Source organism: Mastomys coucha, unplaced genomic scaffold (genome assembly GCF_008632895.1).
Source record: "Mastomys coucha isolate ucsf_1 unplaced genomic scaffold, UCSF_Mcou_1 pScaffold15, whole genome shotgun sequence".
In the NCBI taxonomy this organism is placed as follows: Eukaryota; Metazoa; Chordata; class Mammalia; order Rodentia; family Muridae; genus Mastomys; species Mastomys coucha.
Window position 1 is genome coordinate 94,586,242 of NW_022196897.1, and position 19,823 is coordinate 94,606,064.

General features: G+C 38.3%; 1 protein-coding gene across 4 annotated transcripts in view; it reads right to left on the reverse strand.

Annotated features, from left to right (window-relative positions):
• The window catches only part of Mettl15 (methyltransferase like 15), a 186,796-nt gene that overhangs the window by 30,646 nt on the left and 136,327 nt on the right, over nt 1-19,823 (reverse strand). For all 4 annotated transcript variants that reach the window (XM_031371309.1, XM_031371311.1, XM_031371310.1 and 1 more), the window contains exon 4: nt 7,157-7,350. In XM_031371309.1, the coding sequence (XP_031227169.1) occupies nt 7,157-7,350 (194 nt within the window). The remainder of the gene's footprint in view (nt 1-7,156; nt 7,351-19,823) is intronic.

The following is a 19,823-nucleotide window of genomic DNA, read 5'->3' on the forward strand; positions in this document are numbered from 1 at the left end:
CAGTTTACTGACACCATTTTCATTGATAAGAGTTGGTGTTTGAGAGAGCACTGGGAATGTGAACTGAGGCAGTCATAACATACAGCCTAGACAAAATTCTGAAACAGACTAAAATATCACCCACACGAAACACGTTTCCAGTTTACACTGTAATCATTATGGCAAGAGGAACCTGAAACATTGAATAAAGTCAAGGTGAAGGGACGTTAAAGTATTTTGCTAACCTTTAAATTTCATTCATTAGAAAAGATAATATTGATCCTGTAGGTTTCTCGTAAAATAAAATAATAGGAGAATGTTCGATATGTAAGTTGCTAATTGAATTATTATTTTTTCCTTTGCTCAATATGTAAGTAAGGTACTAATTGAATTAATATTATTCTTTTCTTTGGACTGGGAGCTATGATAATGATAGATGATAGTTGATCAGATCTAAAGGAGGAAATTAATGTATGGCAGCAAAGAATCTATGAGTGAGACAGAAAAGTCTAGAAAGTCTCCCTCACAATAACTAAAAAGACCCAGTGTTAACCATGCATGTTTTAGATATTGATATTAGCTCAGTTATCAGGGGCAAAGATCACCATGCATTGAGTCCTCAAAATAAATGATATTGATTGAACAACCCTAAATATTATTTCAATCAGGGGCCAGAAAGAAAACCCAAGTTCTGACCACACAGACTAAATTATGCAAGCAGAAAACATCATTTACTGTCAAATCATTCTAGTTTATTTCCATTTACAGAAGTGGGTCAAAGCATTCTAACTGATGACCTAGCCATGACTCGACTTATTAGGAACATAATGTGTATTAATAGTATACTTTACTCCAACATAAATATGTTGGGTTACTAGCTGCATACCGTGACTTGTTATGAGTTCCAAAGACATAGGAGCAGTAAGACCTGAGGTTAACCAGAGTGAGGTTTTTGAAGACATCTAAAATTCTCTTTGAAAATTATTACCTTGTCAACATGCTTGTGCATTCAGGAGAAGTTTTGTCCATGGTGTGTACTCCATTTTGCATGTGTCTAACAGTCCTTCAGTCGGTTTCTGAAACTCTTACTCTCTGATTGCTTTAGAGAGTAGGAAAAGATCTTGTTCTACATATGATGGTTTCTTTTTTGGTTTCGCTTACTTTTATCTATTTATGCATATTTTGAATTGAAATAGAATTCTACCACTCCATATTTCCTCCCTCTCTCCCCTCCCATTCCCCTCAAACAGATAGCCTCTTTTTCTTTGTACCAATGAATGTTTTATGTGGTAGCCCTAACTTTCATCTCAGTGGGTTCCCTTTTTGGCTTCCAAAATAAAGATGCTTTCTTTGAAGGTTTTATTGATATATATAAGAATTGCAACGTTGTTATACTGGATAGCATTTTAAATACATTAGTCTTTCAATTTTAATCTGGGAAATGAATATAACAATGCTTATCTCAATTATCAGAATTATTGAGAAAGGACGCCTACATAACTAAATACAGACAACATAATGACTGGACAATAAATGTTCATGTCTTTCAGATCTTTCCCACTCACATATTTGCCATTCATTATTTGAGCATAAAAGGCAAAATCCTTGTTAGTAAATTTAGACCCTATTAAAATAATAATAAGATAGCATGGACAGATTTAGTTTTTAATGATAACTTTGTTTCTTAAACAAGAAAATTACCTAAAAAAATGTTCAACATCCTTAGTCATCAGGGAAATGCAAACCAAAACAACCCTGAGATTCCACCTCACACCAGTCAGAATGGCTAAGATCAAAAACTCAGGTGACAGCAGATGCTGGCGAGGATGTAGAGAAAGAGAAACACTCCTCCATTGTTGGTGGGATTGCAAGCTTGTATAACCACTCTAGAAATCAGTCTGTAGATTCCTCAGAAAATTAGACATAATACTTCCTGAGGACCCAGCTATACCACTCCTGGGTATATACCCAAAAGATGTTCCAACATATAACAAGGACACATGCTCCACTATGTTCACAGCAACCATATTTATAATAGCCAGAAGCTGGAAAGAACCCAGATGTCCCTCAACAGAGGAATAGATACAGAAAATGTGGTACATTTACACAATGGAGTACTACTCAGCTATTAAAAACAATGACTTCATGACATTTGTAGGCAAATGGATGGAACTAGAAAATATCCTGAGTGAGGTAACCCAATCACAAAAGAATGCACTCACTGATAAGTGAATATTAGCCCCAAAGCTCAGAATACCCAAGATACAATTCCCAGACCACATGAAGCCCAAGAAGAAGGAAGACCGAAGTGTGGGTCCTTCTTAGAAGAGGTAGCAAAATACTCATGGGAGCAAATATGGAAACAAAATGTGGAGCAGAGACTGTAGGAAAGGCCATCTAGAGACTGTTCCACCTAGGGATCTAGTCCATATACAGCTATCAAATCCAGACATTATTGTGGATGCCATGAAGTGCATGCCAGCAGGAGCCTGATACAGCTGTCTCCTGAGAGGCTCTGGAAGAGCCTAACAAATACAAAGGTGGATGCTTGCAGCCAACCATTGGACTGAGCATAGGGTCCTCAATGGAGGAGCTAGAGAAAGGACTGAAGGAGCAGAAAGGGTTTACAACCCCATCAGAAGAACAACAATATGAACCAACCAGAGCTCCCAGAGTCTAAACCACCAACCAAGGAGTACACATGGAGGGACCCATGGCTCCAGCTATATATGTATGTAGCAGAAGATGGCCTTGTTGGGGATCAGTGGGAGAAGAGGCCCTTGGTCCCATGAAGGCTTAATGCCTCAGTGTAGGCGAATTCAAGGCAGGGTAGGCAGGAGTGGGTGGATGAGTGGGGGCACACCCTCATAGATGTAGAGGAGGGGGATGAGATAGGGGGTTTCTGCTAAGGGGGAAATCAGGAAATGGGGATAAAATTTGAAATGTAAATAAATAAAATAACACACAGGATCAGAGGTGAGGAGGACACAACATCTGTCCCAATACTGGGAGTAACTGGGACCAGCAGGACCAAGCACACAGGAACTCCATCAGCCCAGTGGCTCAGGTTTCTTCCTGTCTGTCTGAGCTGGTGCCCTGAGCAACCTTGGGCTCAAGCTCCACAGCCAGTTCCACAACACCCAGAGGAAGCTCTACTCCCAGGCTCTCTAACATGCCCTGGATCAGAGGTTAGGAGGATAAAGCATCTGTCCGAACACCAGGAGTAACTGGGACCAGCAGGACCCAGGCATACAGGAACTCTGACATCCTAGTGGCTCGGGTTGCTTCCGGTCTATCTGGGCTGGCTGGTGTCCTGAGCAGACCTTGGGTGCAAACTCTGCACCAAAACACCCAGAGGAAGCTCCACTCCCAGGTGCTCTAACAAGTCCAGGGTCACAGGATCCCAGAATCATAGGATCCCAGAGACAGATTGACTCTGAGGAGTTCTGACACAATCAGGATCACAGGAAGGACAGGCTCCAGTCAGATTTAACAAGGGCAGGTAGCACTAGATATAACCAGATGGCAGGGGGCAAGCGTAAGAAAATAAACAACACAAACCAAGGTCACTTGGCATCATCAGAACCCAATTCTTCCACCATAGCAAGTCCTGGACACACCATGACACTGGAAAAGCAAGATTCAGATATAAAATCACTTTTCATGATGATGATACAGGACTTTAAGAAAGGCATAAATATCACCCCCAAAGAAATACAGGAGAACACAGGTAAACAGCTAGAAGCCTTTCAAGAGGAAACACAAAAATCCCTTAAAGAACTACAGGAAAATACAATCAAACCGATGAAGGAAATGAGCAAAACCATCCAGAATCTAAAAACTGAAATAGAATCAATAAAGAAATCAGAAAGAGAGACAACCCTGCAGATACAAAACCTAGGAAAGAAATCAGGAGTTGTAGATGCAAACATCACCAAGAGAATACAAGAGATAGAAGAAAGAATCTCAGCAGCAGAAGATACCATAGAAAACATTGAGACAACAGTCAAAGAAAATGCAAAAAGCAAAAAGCTCCTAACCCAAAACATCCAGGAAATCCAGGATGCAGAGAAGACCAATCCTAGGATAATAGGTATAGAAGAGAGCAAAGACTTCCAAGGTAATAGACCAGTAAATCATTTAGGCCAGTAAATCTCTTGAAGAAAATTATAGAAGAAAACTTCCCTAACCTAAAGAAATAGATGCCCATGATCATACAAGAAGCCTATAGAACTCCAAATAGACTGGACCAGAAAAGAAATTCCTCCCATCACATAATAATAAAAACACCAAATGCACTAAACAAAGAAAGAAGTTTAAAAGCAGTAAGGGAAAAAGGTCAAATAACATATAAAGACAGGCCTATCAGAATTACAGCAGATTTCTCATCAGAGACTATGAAAGCTAGAAGATCCTGGGCAGATGTCATACAGACCCTATGGGAACACAAATGCCAGCCTAGGCTACTATACCCAGCAAAACTCTCAATTACCTTAGATGGAGAAAACAAGATACTCCATGACAAAACAAAATTTATACAATATCTTTCCACAAATCCAGCCCTACAAAGGATAATAGATGGAAAACATCAACAGAAGGAGTAAAACTACACCCTAGAAGAAGCAAGAAAGTAATCTTTCAACAAATCCACACAAATCTAATTCCACCTCTTACAACGAAAACAACAGGAAGTGACAATTACTTTTTCTTAATATCTTAATATGAAATTAATATTACCAACATATCCTAATCAATTGAAATCCAAAAATATGAGGAATTAGAAATTTATTCACTGTCATCCAATGGTCTCTCTAATTTGGTAATTGGAGAAATAGGTCCAATATTATACAATCCATATACACTTTCAGCTTGTTTGTTCGTGACAGTGTCTTGCTGTGTACAACATAATGGTCTTGAGATCTTGCTCCTCCTATCTCATCCTCTCTATACTATACTATATATACTATGGTTGTCAGAACAGCTTACATATTTTAAAAGTATTTATATACCCAAAAGAAATGTAGACAATTAAATTGGGAGGGGTTTGTAAGAGAACAACAAAGAGTAAGACTGAATGCTTTGCTTGATGTTTGTAACTCTTGTATCAAGTTACCACAGTAAGAGCCAAGATTTTAAGCTCTATAAAACAAACAAACAAACAAACAAAAACACTTTATATATTTATGTTCATTTAAGAAAATATTAGTAGTGATGTATTATTTTGAAATATACAGTTAATACATTTGGAGTTATTTGAAATCATGTATCTTTTCTCATCACAATGCAATAAAACTTAAAAAAAGAAAGAGATGAATGTTAACAGTGCAGGGAAGATCTCAAAAGAAGATATTGTTTAAATCTCAGTTCTGACTCTTGCCCACTGTGTGCATTGGGGTAAAATATTAATTGATTTTACCTCCTTAGCAAAAGTGCTCCTCAGGGAACATTTGACAATTGTTGGAGATATCTTTATTGTCCCAGTTGGCAATGGGAGCTTGCTACTGGTATTTAGTGATGGGTAGATGTTAGAGAAGTTGCTAAATGTCCTGTGATGCTAGGAGAGCTTCCTACCACAAACATGATTTCCTCATGTTTGTGCATGATGTGAAATATCAATAATACTAACTGAGAAACCCCAATGCAGCCTTTATGTGTCTGGTTTTTAATCTGGATATAATACTAGCACATATCAAAAATCTATCTAAGGGTTTGGGGAGCTAATCTGTGAAACTCTGGAAAGTATTCAGAACAATGGCTTTGATATAAAGTGCACTTAATAAATGTAAGTTGACTTCATGATGTTCATCATCGCCATGAAGGTAAAAGCTCATAGCATAAAGATGCAGGCAATAGTCATTCTGACAGAGAATTCTGATAGACATACCAATGATGTATTGGTAGCTAATTAGAGCAGAAACACTTCCCTTCTTAACATTAATGTTCTTTAGTTATAAGCCATCCATTGAAAGTGCCTTGATAGCAGTGCCTTAACTACTGTGTAAATAGGGAATATGTCACATAAACCATCAAACACATGGTAGTTTGAAAACATCAGTATCTGAAATTTTGAGGTCTTATTGGAATGGAGAGTTTGACTAAAAGTATCCCTAGAGTAGGTAAAGGCTCTTGTGTGGAATGCTGCATGCAGATATTTCCAATATCTGACCTTCACTATTAGTCACTTATTGTTAAAGAATTTTATCATTTTATTACATGATCACATTATTTGATCTAGGAATGCCAAGAATTCAAACAGAAGAGTACACAGGACTCAGAAATGATAGGATTCTAATAAATGTCCCAAGGCAGGTTAGCCAGTCATGTCAGGTAACAAGGGAAGAGAGTTATAGGAAGAGTATTTACCTCATGATATTTGTGGTGTGACACAATGTGCAGAAGAGAAGCAAGGTTAAGCTCCTGGCTTTGCACTACTGGTAGGTCTAGATGTCAGTACTAATTTAACCTTTAAAATCAATGTAGAAAAAGGAAAATTTCGACTTTCTCCTACAGTGCAACACAATGCCATAATGGATTGTGTGTCCGTTTGAACTGAACATTGGCAAACAAGCATTATATTTCTACCATGGTAAAGAATGAAGAGGAGTCATAGGTGATATTTCTATACAGATATGTGTGGGTATGTAGTGATGTATGATGTAGTGCCATGTATTACAGATCTTTTGAAAAAGGTTCTACTAGGATGACTGCCAAAGAAATAGGACAGAAATATAATTGCTGATCACTGAGATCCTACCCTATTTTTTTGCAGCACCATAAAATAATATCAATTAAAAGAGCTCCTGCATTCACAAAGACATGTATATACCAGCAAAAAAAAAAAAAAATAAAGCTATTGTTTCAGCATCTACTTTTTTCTACATTACTATTGAAAAGCTATGTTGTAATTAGTGAAAAAGAAATTACCTGAAAATAGATTTCCCCCATTCCGAACACCTCACTATTTTCTATAAAGACAGTAAATATTTTCCATTTAGAATTTCAAAGCTAAAGAAATACTGGAGACTATAATGAGTACCAAACACAGCTGATTTACTATGCATGGGTAGTTCTGGATGTGGGAGTGTGCTGGGAAATTTTCAATATTCAAGGAAATTACATTCAGAAGATTTAAGAAATTGATTTTCTTGTGGTAAGAAGCAATGCTTTTTCAATACTAACCTGTCTCCATCCATCCTCATGTCTAAGGGGCCATCTTTCCAAAGGGAGAAACCTCGTTCAGGAGCATCAAGTTGCATGGAGGAACACCCCAGATCCAAAAGGATTCCATCCATAGTCCCTGGCTGCACTCCAGCTTCCATTAGCAATGCCTCTGCCTGGCTAAACTGGCCCAACATAGCTTGGATCCGTGTCCTGTGAATAAATCCAAGAGATAAAAATACTTTGATTGTATTGTATTAGTCTTTCTTCAAGTCTCTGGCTGGTGGAAGCAAGCACATTCTATCACCAGATAATACACCTAAAATAAATATACAGAGTATCAAGTACCTGCTTAGCATTATACTTTAAGAACTTATATATTTACAAATTAGCAATATTCTTTTGTCAGATTAAGTATTTCATTCCTTTTTTCTAAAAACTTCTTAAATTTATGAGGAAAAAAAGTAGTATACGACATTCTTTCAAAGATTTATTTAACATTCAAGGTAATTCAATACAGTAGCATAAAAACAAAAATAATATATATAAAATGTTCATACATATAATAAATGCTACTTAGTCATATAAAAGGAACAAAATCCAGTTATATATGCAACAATGAAGATGAAACTGGAGAACATTATACAAAGTGAATTAAGAATGCACAGGAAAACAAGCACTACATAATCTACTCCCATGTGAAATATTAATATACTGTTCTCAGATTTGAGAGTAATATGGTATCTTGCAATGATGAGGAAAGAGTTGTAGAAAGAAGAAAATGTAAATGTTTGATTGATAGATACTAAATTAAAGAGAAGAATTTTTAATGTGCTGTTGTGCCCTGATTTAAGCATTTCATAGTGTATACATGTATTTCACACCACATCAATTTGCATGTACAGTTTTTGTGTACTGTTAAAAATGAACCTAACTAAATGAAAAAAACTAAGATAAAAAGATGAGTTCAATATATTAATGCCATTTAGTTTACTGCTGTGTATATTTATCCTGCTCGTAGATAGGGCTATCTACGTGAGAAAGAAATGAGGACAAGACTAAATGACTACTGAAGAAGTCCTGTTTACCTTCCCGCAAGAATTTCAAACTTTCCATGAAGCATTCAGAATCAATAGGCAGGAAGACGCTTGGACCACCATGCTCCTGCTCCAATTCTCCTTTCTATACAAAGGGAGCTGCATGCTCTGCTCCAGTTCTCCTTTCTATACAAAGGGAGCTGCTGCCCTTAGGTTTCTTCAGAAGCCTTAAAGCAACTAAAATTCATTTTGGAAGGAGAATAAGTAAAGAAATTGGGTAATTCTAAAGTTCTAAAGTTCTAAAATTCTAAATTCTAAAATTCTAAAATTCTAAAGTTCTCCTTCTCCTCTCTGAAAGTGAATGGAATGAGCTTGTATTTTAGCAACATTAGGCAGTGCACATTTAGGATGTTTAATACTGTTTATGTCACTTAAGGGTAAACTCACAGATCATCGGTATGTTTTCCTCAAATTCTGAATGAAAAAGGAATTTTTAGATTACATGCCAAATATTTACTGAATTTCTATTGTTGCTACTACTTATGCTATTTGGAGTATATAGCAAGGGACAGGAAGACTAGTAAGCTATATTTCTTGAGGTAAAAGTTGAGTTGAAAAGAGACAATTTACAGAGCAATATGACTACAGCTGATGATAGATAAATAGATGGCCTCTCTATGTTTGGAAATATGAATACTAACAAAGTAGTATTGGAAACCAGAATCAATAAATTTCAGGGTTGGAAGACAGTTCATTAGTCATTTATGCCAATATCTGATATTCATCTTTGCCTACTCCAATCTCATGAATGTGAGCTGAGAAGGGAAAAATTCTGCTTTATTCACCTCCAGATCCCAACCACAGTCTATAGAGATAGCTAAACACCCCATACTCATCACTGAATGAGATGGAAAAGAGTAGATTAATGACATCTACCAACAACTTTTTGGACAAGAGAACAAGACACCCTGCTAGAACACTCAGGAGCAGAGTGAACCAGGATGTGGGAAGAAGAGTGTATGCTGTCAAAAGGTGATTCTTCATTGCTACTAATGAGATTGGCTTGTATGAATAACTGCACAAAATCACAGAGAACTGAACCTGCTGATCAAGTAGAAGCAGAAATAGAGCAGGAGAGATTGCTTTCCAAAGAAGACATGCTCAGCTAGGAAATCTTACCTGCAAGAACACAGTAGGGAGGGAAATTTGTGGCTCGGACATTTAAAGAAACAAGTATTTTACATATGCTAAAATAATCATCCTATATTTATATGTAAGAAACAATATATATACAGATATAAATATAATTCAATACAATTAATTCCAATCCTAAGTACTTAGTTTCTCTGGAGAATCCTGATGCTATCATATATCAAGTACTATTCAATGTTTGATATAATTGAACTGTAAAAAATTATTATGTCTATTATCTACTGAATTCCATGTGAACAAAATCTCATTTTACAATATATGTTATTTACACCTGATGTCAAGGACTGTATAATATTGAAACTTAATCTGCAGTGAGCACTGCTTATCTAGTTCATATCTGAGTGCTGTTTTTCATAAGAGTCACTATTACTCTCGGGGCTGGCAAGGTAGCTCAAGAGTAAATGCATGGGTTAGCCTGTAGATTAAATCTCCCCAAACCACATAAAAGTTCAAATAAAATAAAAAGTAAAACAAAAAAAGCATCATTACATTTCAATAAAGCAGTTAATTCTGTAACTTTTCTCTTTAGTATGATCTTATGCAAATCAAGGTTAGAACCTACAGTGCATGCAGTGCTTTGCATTCCACACAAGAGCCCTCACCTACTCTAGGGATACTTTCAGTCAAACTCTCCATTCCAATAAGACCTCAAAATTTCAGATACTGGTGTTTTCAAACTACCATGTGTTTGATGATTTATGTGACATATTCCCTATTTACACAGTAGTTAAGGCACTGCTAACAAGGCACTTTCAATGGGTGGCTTTTAACTAAAGAACATTAATGTTAAGAAGGGAAGTGTTTCTGATCTAATTAGCTACCAGAACTTAAAATCAAAGAATCACGTTACCTAGGGATGAAGGAATTCTTCCTCAAGGTTGCAACATTATTTCCTACCCTAGACTGTACAGCCTGCCGCTATACTGATTTCCCACAAGACAGACCTCATAACTATGTGAGCAAATTCCTTGAAGTAAATCACCCCCAGCCCAGTATTCTCTCCTCCTCCTCTCCATCCCCTTTCTCTCTTTCCTCTCTCTCTCCTCCTCTTTATACACAGGGGTGGGGGTGGGAGGGAGAGAGTTATATTTTGTAGGAATTGAAGAGATGGCTCAGTGGTTAAGAGCAATTGTTCTTGCAGAGGATCTGATTTGGTTTCTAGCACCCACATGGCCGCTCACAACTATTTGTAGCATCAGTCTTGGGGGGTCTTATACCCTCTTCTGGCCTCCATGGGCACCTACCTATACTCATGTACATTATCAAGTATATATAACCCCACACAAACACACATAAACATAATTAAAAATAAAGTTAATATCTAAAAATAAAAAATTTAACAGTTTATATTTCTTACATAATTTCTATATACTAAACCACACTTGTACATGTTTCTTACATAAAATATTATGCATATTACATATATATGCATGTTTATGTATACCTATCTCCTACTACTTCTGTTTTTCTGGTGAACCCTGGAGAATACATATCAGTATAGGGGTATATTTCCATTTAGTTGTTTGGCACCCCATGGCCACCATAATTTGTTCATAGATCAACATGTGTACAATTCTGGTAAGTAAGATATAAGAGATATTTTCTCGGAACTTAGGAAAAGATCCCACTTTTTTTTTCATGTTTACATATGTATAAAATAACAACAATGCAAAAGTTATAAGCAGATCAAATTGAGCCAAATACATATAAACAATTATTTCTCTAGGTAGAAGGTAAAGTCCATGGCAGCAGAAAGCCTCCACTTATAGTTGCCTTAGGATAGAAGGGACTTAGTGAAGGTCTAGGAATTCTGTATATATATGTATGAATACACACATATACAAATGACATCCCAACTACTGTGGCAATTATGATGGAATATTAACACTGTTATTAGAGATTTAGATAAAATAAAAATAAAAATATTCTCAAGAAACTATAAGTAAAACTGACACAAGAAATGTAAAATATACTCTTAAAATCACTTAGAATTTTAATCTCTAATTATAAAGTCTCCCACAGAGAAAAAGACAGGTGGTTCTACCATTTATTATTCCAAGTATTTAAATATTTAGCTATTTAAGTAACTCCAATAGTATATAAACAAAATAACACTGATACTATAATAAAATCTCCCAGAAAACAAGAGAGATAGCTATTTCAATTAAGATCACAAGGCAAGCATGCTGGATGGTTTTGGGGGTACATGAAATGGGAGGTTTGAGGTTTAGAGTAAGGGACTTAGGGGACATATAGATCCTGTTAGGAAAGGAAAATAAAATAGTTACAAATGGATGGGGAGCACTGGGACAGGAGAATCAATGGGGATGGGGAAGAAGGAAGATAAGTGACCGAATATTGGAAAGACAGCTGAAATTAAGGGCCATTTGAGGAGTACTATGGAAACCTAATAGGTAGAATCTTCCTGAGATATATACATATATGAAGGCAATCTAAATGAAATTCCAAATAATGGGTATGGTTAGAGCTTCTACTTTCTATCTCTTGTCATAAAAAGAAGCTTCCAGTAAGGAGATCTGGTTACAGCTAATTGAGTTGTTGGCCCATGGAGTTTCATGGGAATCATCAAACAATCCAGGCTATTGTCAAGACTATAGGTTGCTCTCCACAAACTGATGGCAAGGATCTATTGCTGAAGACATGGCCTGTACAACCCATTGAGTACGGAGGAGTCAAGAGCAACCTTTGAATCTTTGAATATAGGAATCTTTGTTATAGGAAGATACTCTGTACTCTAGCAAAGGAAAAACCAACTCAGCCTCAAACCCTTTGGTCCACAATGGTGTTCTCTCTGCAAGATATGCTATAGCAATGGTGGAATAAAGCTTGTAGGAATAGCCAAGTGATATCTGATTTGACTGAAGGCCAATTACATCAGATGAAACCCTTATGCAACACTACTTGGGTTACTTGGGTAACCAGAGACTAGATAGCTCAGGGACATAAGATAAGCCCAAATATTACTTTTCTACAAAAAGAATGTAGCAATAAATGACTCCTACTGACATTCTGCTATAATCATAGATCAGTGTCTTATCCAGTCATCATCAAAGACACATTCTCCTACAGCAGATGGGAATGAATACACAGAACCACAGGCAGATATTATGCAGAGAATTAGACACCTTAAAACACTCAGGTTCAAATGGGAGGCCTCCATCCAATCCCTGGCATCAAGGGTCAGAGAACCTTTCAGAAGAGGAGGTATCCCCCAGGGTGGATGGAGGGCACCAAGAAAATAAGGTTTTCTAAATCAACATGATCAACATATTCATAAACTTGCAGAGACTAAGGCAGCATGAACAGGTCCTGCACAGGTTCACCCCAGGTCCTGTGTGTGTGTGTGTGTGTGTGTGTGTGTGTTTGTGTGTGTGTGTAATGGCTTCTAGTTTGGTGGTTTTTAATGGAGACCAGTGGGTATCTATTTCTTTTGTCTTCTTTTGGGTTCTTTATAGTCTGTTTGTTTTGTTGAAGTTTGTTTTGTGAGATTTAATTTTATTATATTATTATCACTTAGAAGCCTATTTATTTTCTGATAAGAGAAAGGGAGTAGATCCAGATGAAAGGGGAAGTGGGAAGGACCAAGGAAGAGTAGATGGAAGGGAAACTACATCAGAATACATTATGTGGGGGAAAATAAAATCTATTTTCACTAAAAAGGAAAAAAAAATTAGGTTCAAAGCAAAGCAAAGCAAAACAAAGAAAAAAACTAAAATAATGGCAATGTTACAAATGCCAATTTATCCAAAGGACAAAATAACAAAAATAACAAAAAAATACAAGCAGATCAAATCAAAATAAGCACATACAATGATTCCATATGCTAAGGATAGTGTGTGGCTGGAGAAAGCCTTTGGAATTGCTTTACCATAGAAGAGTCTTGGTGAGAGTTATTAAAGTTGTACACACACATACACACACATACACATACTAATATACATGTATATATACATGCCCACTCGTCTACTCCAGTAAAGTCTGCAGTATCAACACTGAAAGCCTGATCATGAACCAGAGGCGTTATGACTTCAAAGGAAGTCTGTGCCTCATGGGTATTCAGTCAGTCATTGGCATCTCCTAACTCAGACATGTTCCAGATTAGTCTTTCCAATAGTCAACATGCCTTCTTATTCAGGCATAAAGGTGCCCCAAGAAATGATTTGTAAATAGTTAAAACTAAGATTAAACATTGTTCCCTGGCCAGCACAGCATTCCAATATATCCTAATTTATTACCAAGCTGTAGTTGGCTTGGAATTTCTCACAAGGAAGATGCCTTATCAGACAGGGTATCCTCAGAGTTAGCAACAGAGGTCAGGCACTACTGCTGCTGTAAACATAGTTAGAATTCTCAGAGCAGTCCCACAGAAGACAGAATTGCTTTACATACCAGAGAGTAATTGAAGGGCTTTCCTCACTTAAGAGCATTCTCAGGAACTGCTAGATTGAACTTTCCTGGTGCTTGCCTCCAACACACCCAGAGAACTAGCTTGGGACTGCAAAGATAGCCCCAGTGGGAAGGGCACCACTGATCTTCCACTTCACACCTGGATGCCTGATCTTACTGACCTTGATGTGATCCTCACCTGCCTACATGACTTCTGTCTTGGTGCCCGATCTTACTGACATTGATATAACCATCACCTGCCTACGTGACTTTTGTCATAGCCCTGTTTTCTGTATACTGTATAAGCCTGGTTTTCCACTTTGTGCAAGAGGACTTATACTTATACATTCAGAATTGAGACAGAGCATTTGAGCTTTGAGCCTCATGTAGTCTGTAGCCGCACTCCCCCTCCCCTCCCCGGCCCAGAGCACTTGGGCCCAGGGGGTGCAGCACCTGTCGAGAAAAGATGGCTGCTTTAGACCCAGTGTGTTTCAGGTGGCCTCAGAGGTACCTCAACTGCTGAGCTGCCAGATTTTTCATTTCTCTTTTATAATAACTGTAAAAGTCTGATGTCATTTTTAATAAATACACCCAGGTTCAGCCCTTCCTTGTGTTGACTCTGTCACTCGTTGAATTTTTTGCCCACCTGACCAGAACTCTCATCCTGTGGAACAAGAGGTCCCCGCAGCGAACCCAGTCTGTGGCAATTCACAACCTAATTTATTTACAACCCAGTATCAACTCTTCCTTTCCTCCCAGTACCAGCTCATGCAAGACCCATTCCACCTGACCCTTTTCTTTTGATAAGGGAAAGCCCCCTCTGGGTGTTGCCTCCCCCCGCCCCCAAACAACAGCTCCCATCCTCTGCACATCAAGTCAAAGAAGGACTAGGCTCTTCCTTTCCCCCTGAGGACTGATAAGGAGGTCCATTTAGGGGTACAAGATCAACAGGCAAGCAGGCAACAGGCTCCAGGACTGTCCCTGCTCCAGTTGTTGGGAGACCTGCATGAAGACCAAGCTGTTTATCTGATACATATGTGCAGGAGGCCTATATCCAGCTTTTTGGTAGGTGATTCCATCTCTGGGAGCCTCCATGGGTCCATGTTAGTTGACTCTGCTCGTCTTCCTATGGAAGAAAACAGGCAACCTTTGGAGATAGGAGGTGTGTGTGAGGGACCCTCTAGGATGTACCAGAGACCTGGGAGGTGAGAGATGCTCAGGACTCAAAGGTAGGAACCTTAGGTAAAATGCCCAACAGTGGGGAGAGGGAACTTGTAGAGTCCAGCTCTAAAAGAAAGACATAGCATCAAGTAGAGGGATGGGGTTGTCATCCCACAGTCAAAAACTCTGACCCACAATTGTTCCTGTCTAAAAGAACTGCAGGGACAAAAATGGAGAAGAGACTGAGGGAAAGGCAGTCTAGTGACCTGGGCTCCAGCTCAAGGGGAGACTCCAAGACCAGACACTATTACTGAGGCTATGGTATGTTCACAAAAAGGGACCTATCATAAATGTCCTATGAAAGACCCAATAAGCAGCTGAAAGAGTCAGGTGCAGATACACCTAACCAATGGACAGAAGCCGGGAACCCCTGTGGTTAATGAGGGAAAAGCTGGAAGAAGCTGAGGAGGAGGGCAATCCCATAGGAAGACCATCAGTCTCAACTAACCTGGACACCCCCACCCCCAAGATCTCTCAGACACCGAGCCACCAACCAGGCAGCATACACCAGCTGATATGAGGCTCCCAACACATACAGCAGAGGACTGCTTGGTCTGACCTCAGTGAAAGAAGACTCACCTAAGGGAGTGGGCAGGTCTGGTAGGGTAGGGGTCAGGAGTGGGGATGGAGACATCCTCCTGCAGATGGGGGAGGAGGAATGGGATGAGGAAAAGTTGGAGGGGGATAATGAATAGACTGTAAAAAAAAGATTAAAGAATAATAAAAAATAGAAAAACCCAGCATTACATACTTCCAATAGACAATAGCAAACAGTGATATTTCTATTCACAAATAAAGGGCTGGGAACATGGGAAAGAGCAGACTCTAACTCAGAAAGCAAGCCGCTAACCCCAGCTATTCCATGTCTAGTACCTGGGGTGTGTAGGAGCACCATCTGGGAATGTGTTTGGGAATCAGTAACCCTCTAGTTCTGCCACCTGCATCACACACAGAGTCCCTACTGAGCCAGCTCCATTCTGTGCCTACCAGTTGTTTAGCCAACCTCCAATTATTCTGGCCCCTGCAGCACCCTGATGTCTCCATTACAACTTATATACATGCAGTGGCTTTACAATATTTCTCCCAGGAGAATCTGACCCGGCTGTATATCAGCTGGCTTCATCAGATTTTGAGAACCTGCAGACCAAGCATTCATGACTGCATAATTCTTGCATTTCTGCATGCTGAAAAACAAACATGCACAAGGGAGAAGTTGACAAGTTCTGCCACCCATTCAATATGTAGCCTGTCTCCCTTCTGTCACAGCTGTCATGACTTTTTGCACACTTTGGCTGAGGAACCTGGGAGGAGGGGGAATCCATGGGTGGCTGTTTTAAAGGAGAGAACTTGTTCGTCAATATTCTCTACTTGGGGTCTCTCCTTTCAAATCAATTTGGATTTATATAAGTTAGAGCCTTCAATAACTCTTGGTCTTAGAGTTGCCTTTACAATATTTTACCTCAGTGAAGAGCCTGAGTTTTCTCTTTAATGATGCTACTTTCTTTACTATTACATATGCTTTGTGTATATCCATTTTTTATTAGATATTTTCTTTATTAACAATTCAAATGTTATCCTCCTTTTGGAGGTTTCCCCTCCAAAAAAAAAAAAAATCCTATTCCCTGCCCCCACCCCTGCTCACCAATCTACCCTCTTCCACTTTCTGGCTCTGGCATTCCCCTACACTGGGGCATAAAGTCTTCACAGGACCAAGGGCCTCTCCTCCCATTGATGACCGACTAGGCCATCCTCTGCTACATATGCAGCTGGAGCCATGTGTCCTTCCATGTGTACTCTTTGGTTGGTGGTTTAGTCCCTGGGAAGTCTGGGGGTATTGGTTAGTTCATATTTGCTGTTTCTCCTACGGGGCTGCAAAACCCTTCAACTCCTTGGGTCCTTTCTCTAGCTCCTTCATTGGGGACCCTGTGCTCAGTCCAATGGATGGCTGTGAGCCAATTTAAATTCACTCACAGTTCGTTTCTAGTAAAATGCAACCATTTTTTCATGTTTTTGCTCTTTCTCACTGTACATCTGACTAATTTCATGAAATAACCACCATGTTGCAGGCTGGATGTCCTCCTGTTTTGAAATTTCCTTGAGCGAACAACTTAGTCCATTAGTTTTTAATATAACTCCATTTAACTTTTCTGAATGCAGGGAAAAGACAGCAAGGAGTCCTTTCATGTGACACAAAACAGCTGCTACTCTAGTTCCTGAAACTGGTCTTATTCTCTGAATACTTAAAATCACAGTCACCCTGTTGGCCTTTCAGTCAGATTTTTTTTTTCTTTTTCTTTTCTTTTCTTTTTTTTTTGCCATTCCCACCAGAGTGCCACTCATTAAGACTTGCTTACAGACCTCAAACTTTTCCCATATTCCTCCCATAAGGCATTTCTAAAGGGTTACAGATGACATGGTCAGTATGTCAGTAATGGTCTCATCTTCTATGGAAGTTTTTCATTTCACTTTTCCCACTATAGTAACAAGATATCTGACAAAATCAACTTAAACAAGGATTTATTTTTGGTGACAGTGTGAGTATGGTGTATAATTTTATGGAAGGCATGATAGCACAAATATTTCTAGGTATAGGGTCCTGAGCACAGTTTTCTATGGAAAATTCTTCACAGATGCACCTAATGGTGTATCTCCTCAGTGACTCTCATTCAAGTCAGGTTGGCAAGGAAGATTAACTATAAAGAGCTGCACCGCTCCAATAGCTGGTGATAATTTCTTATCTTAGAACCTCTTAAGCTTACTGATGACTCATTTTGCACTTAATACATAATATTTCACCAAGCTCCTTAAAATTTACATATGTATCCCACTGCTTCTGTTGCTAGTACATAAATCCCCTAATGTCCTATTGACCATTTCATAAACCACAAATATATTTATGTAAACAAACACAAAAATACACATCATATAAGCACTTTAAGCATATGAAAAATATTTTATATATGTAGCTTTGCACATTTATGTGTGTACAGGTACACGTACATATGCTGGTTTATGTACATATGAGTTATAGGATTGAACTTTGGTTCAAGTACTTTACTATTGCTGTAAGAAAATATAATAACTAAGCAATTTACATGAGTTTTTGTTTCCTGTTCCAGTTGTCTCGATGTCCACAATCGAAGAGAGGGAGGGCTAAATGAGTAGGAAGCTGAGAGATCAGATTTCAACTACACATGACAATCAGACGGAGGAACTGGAAGTGGGTAAATCTCACACGCTTCAAGCTTGCCTCCAGTAAGAAACTTCCTCCATCTGGGGTCTATGACCTAAGGATTCTATAGCCTCTCCAAATCTCTCCATCAAGTAGGTATTATGTGTTCAAACACATGAGCCTATGAATATTCTCACTCAAACAGGTATAGGCAGGCTTTCAAAAGCCAGGTAAGTAAATAAAAATAGCACATATATTTAGACATTAAGTGTTTAAATATGAAAGAAAGACTTACAACGGAAGTCCCCTTTTCTAATGAAAAGATCACCAAAAAGCTCAAAATTATAGCTCATGGCATCTGGGATTTGAATTTTTAAATCAATATGCATATTTTATTCTATTCTGTGTCTACATTCTTATTTAAAAAAAAAAAAACATTTAATTTATGACCAGGAATTGGGTACATCCCTGTAATGCTAGAATTAGGGGATGTGAGGCAGGAAATAAGATTGTCATTAATTCAAGATAAGCATAAGTTATGTAGTGGGTCTGAGTGCAGGCCAGGCTACACCTTGAGACTGACTAATTCATTCTCTCTCTTTCCACACCCCGCACCCCAACCCCACAGACAAAAAATATGAAGTGATTTGTTATCAAGTCAGGTATTCCAAAAAGAGATAGCACATTTTCCCTGAAGTTTTGAATACCGGGCACTGTTTCCCTAAAGTGCTGGTAGCAGCACAGCCATGCATGCAGAGAGAAAGAAAGCCTACGAATCATTCCTGGTGTTGGTGGCTCTCATTAGCTCTAACGCTAAGTGTGGGTACTGCAAATATGTAAAAAGATTATCACAAAGACTTAATGGCTTTGAGCTAATGAAATGAAAATGCAGGTCTTCCGACCTCTTGAATAAAGTTTTTTAAAACTTAAAATAGGCAATTTGAGTTCTACTAGGATTTCACTTCTTTATTTTTAAAGTTCAGTGGGAGTAAGACAAATTCATTTTTTTGAAAATGCAATTTAAATTATCGAGCTGTGTTTCTGGAAAAAAAATTGTTTTAGCCATATTATTTTCCAATGACATCTCTAAGAAGGAGGTTCCCATAAATTATAGTTGCTAAATTTTAGTCTCATGACTATAGTACATCTTTTTCCTTATTTTAACAGAGTATATAAATAGATATGAAAATCAAATAATTTCTTAAATCACCTATAAATTTATATCAGAGCTAAATTATTGTGAAAGGAGGGTTCTAGTTACTAGTGCATGCAAATACAGTCTTCTGAAGCTGACATTTTGGTGGTGGTGATGGTTGGGGGGCGTTAGGCTTATGTTAATCATCATTGTACAGCCTATAAGCCAGTTCCTACATTACTATCATCCATTGCTGTAGGAGTTGAAACAAGAATGGCCTCCATAGGCTTCTGTGTTTGAATGCTTGATTCTTAGTTGATGGAACTGTTTGGGAAGACTATGAGATGTGGCCTTGGTGGAGGAGCAGTGTTGCTGGGAGTGGGCTTTGAGACTTCAAATGACTCAAGATATTCTTGTATCTCTCTTTATTTCAAATTTTGAGGTAAATGTGAGCTCTTGGCTGTTCCTGCTGCCATAGCCATACCTTTTCTTAGCCAAAGTG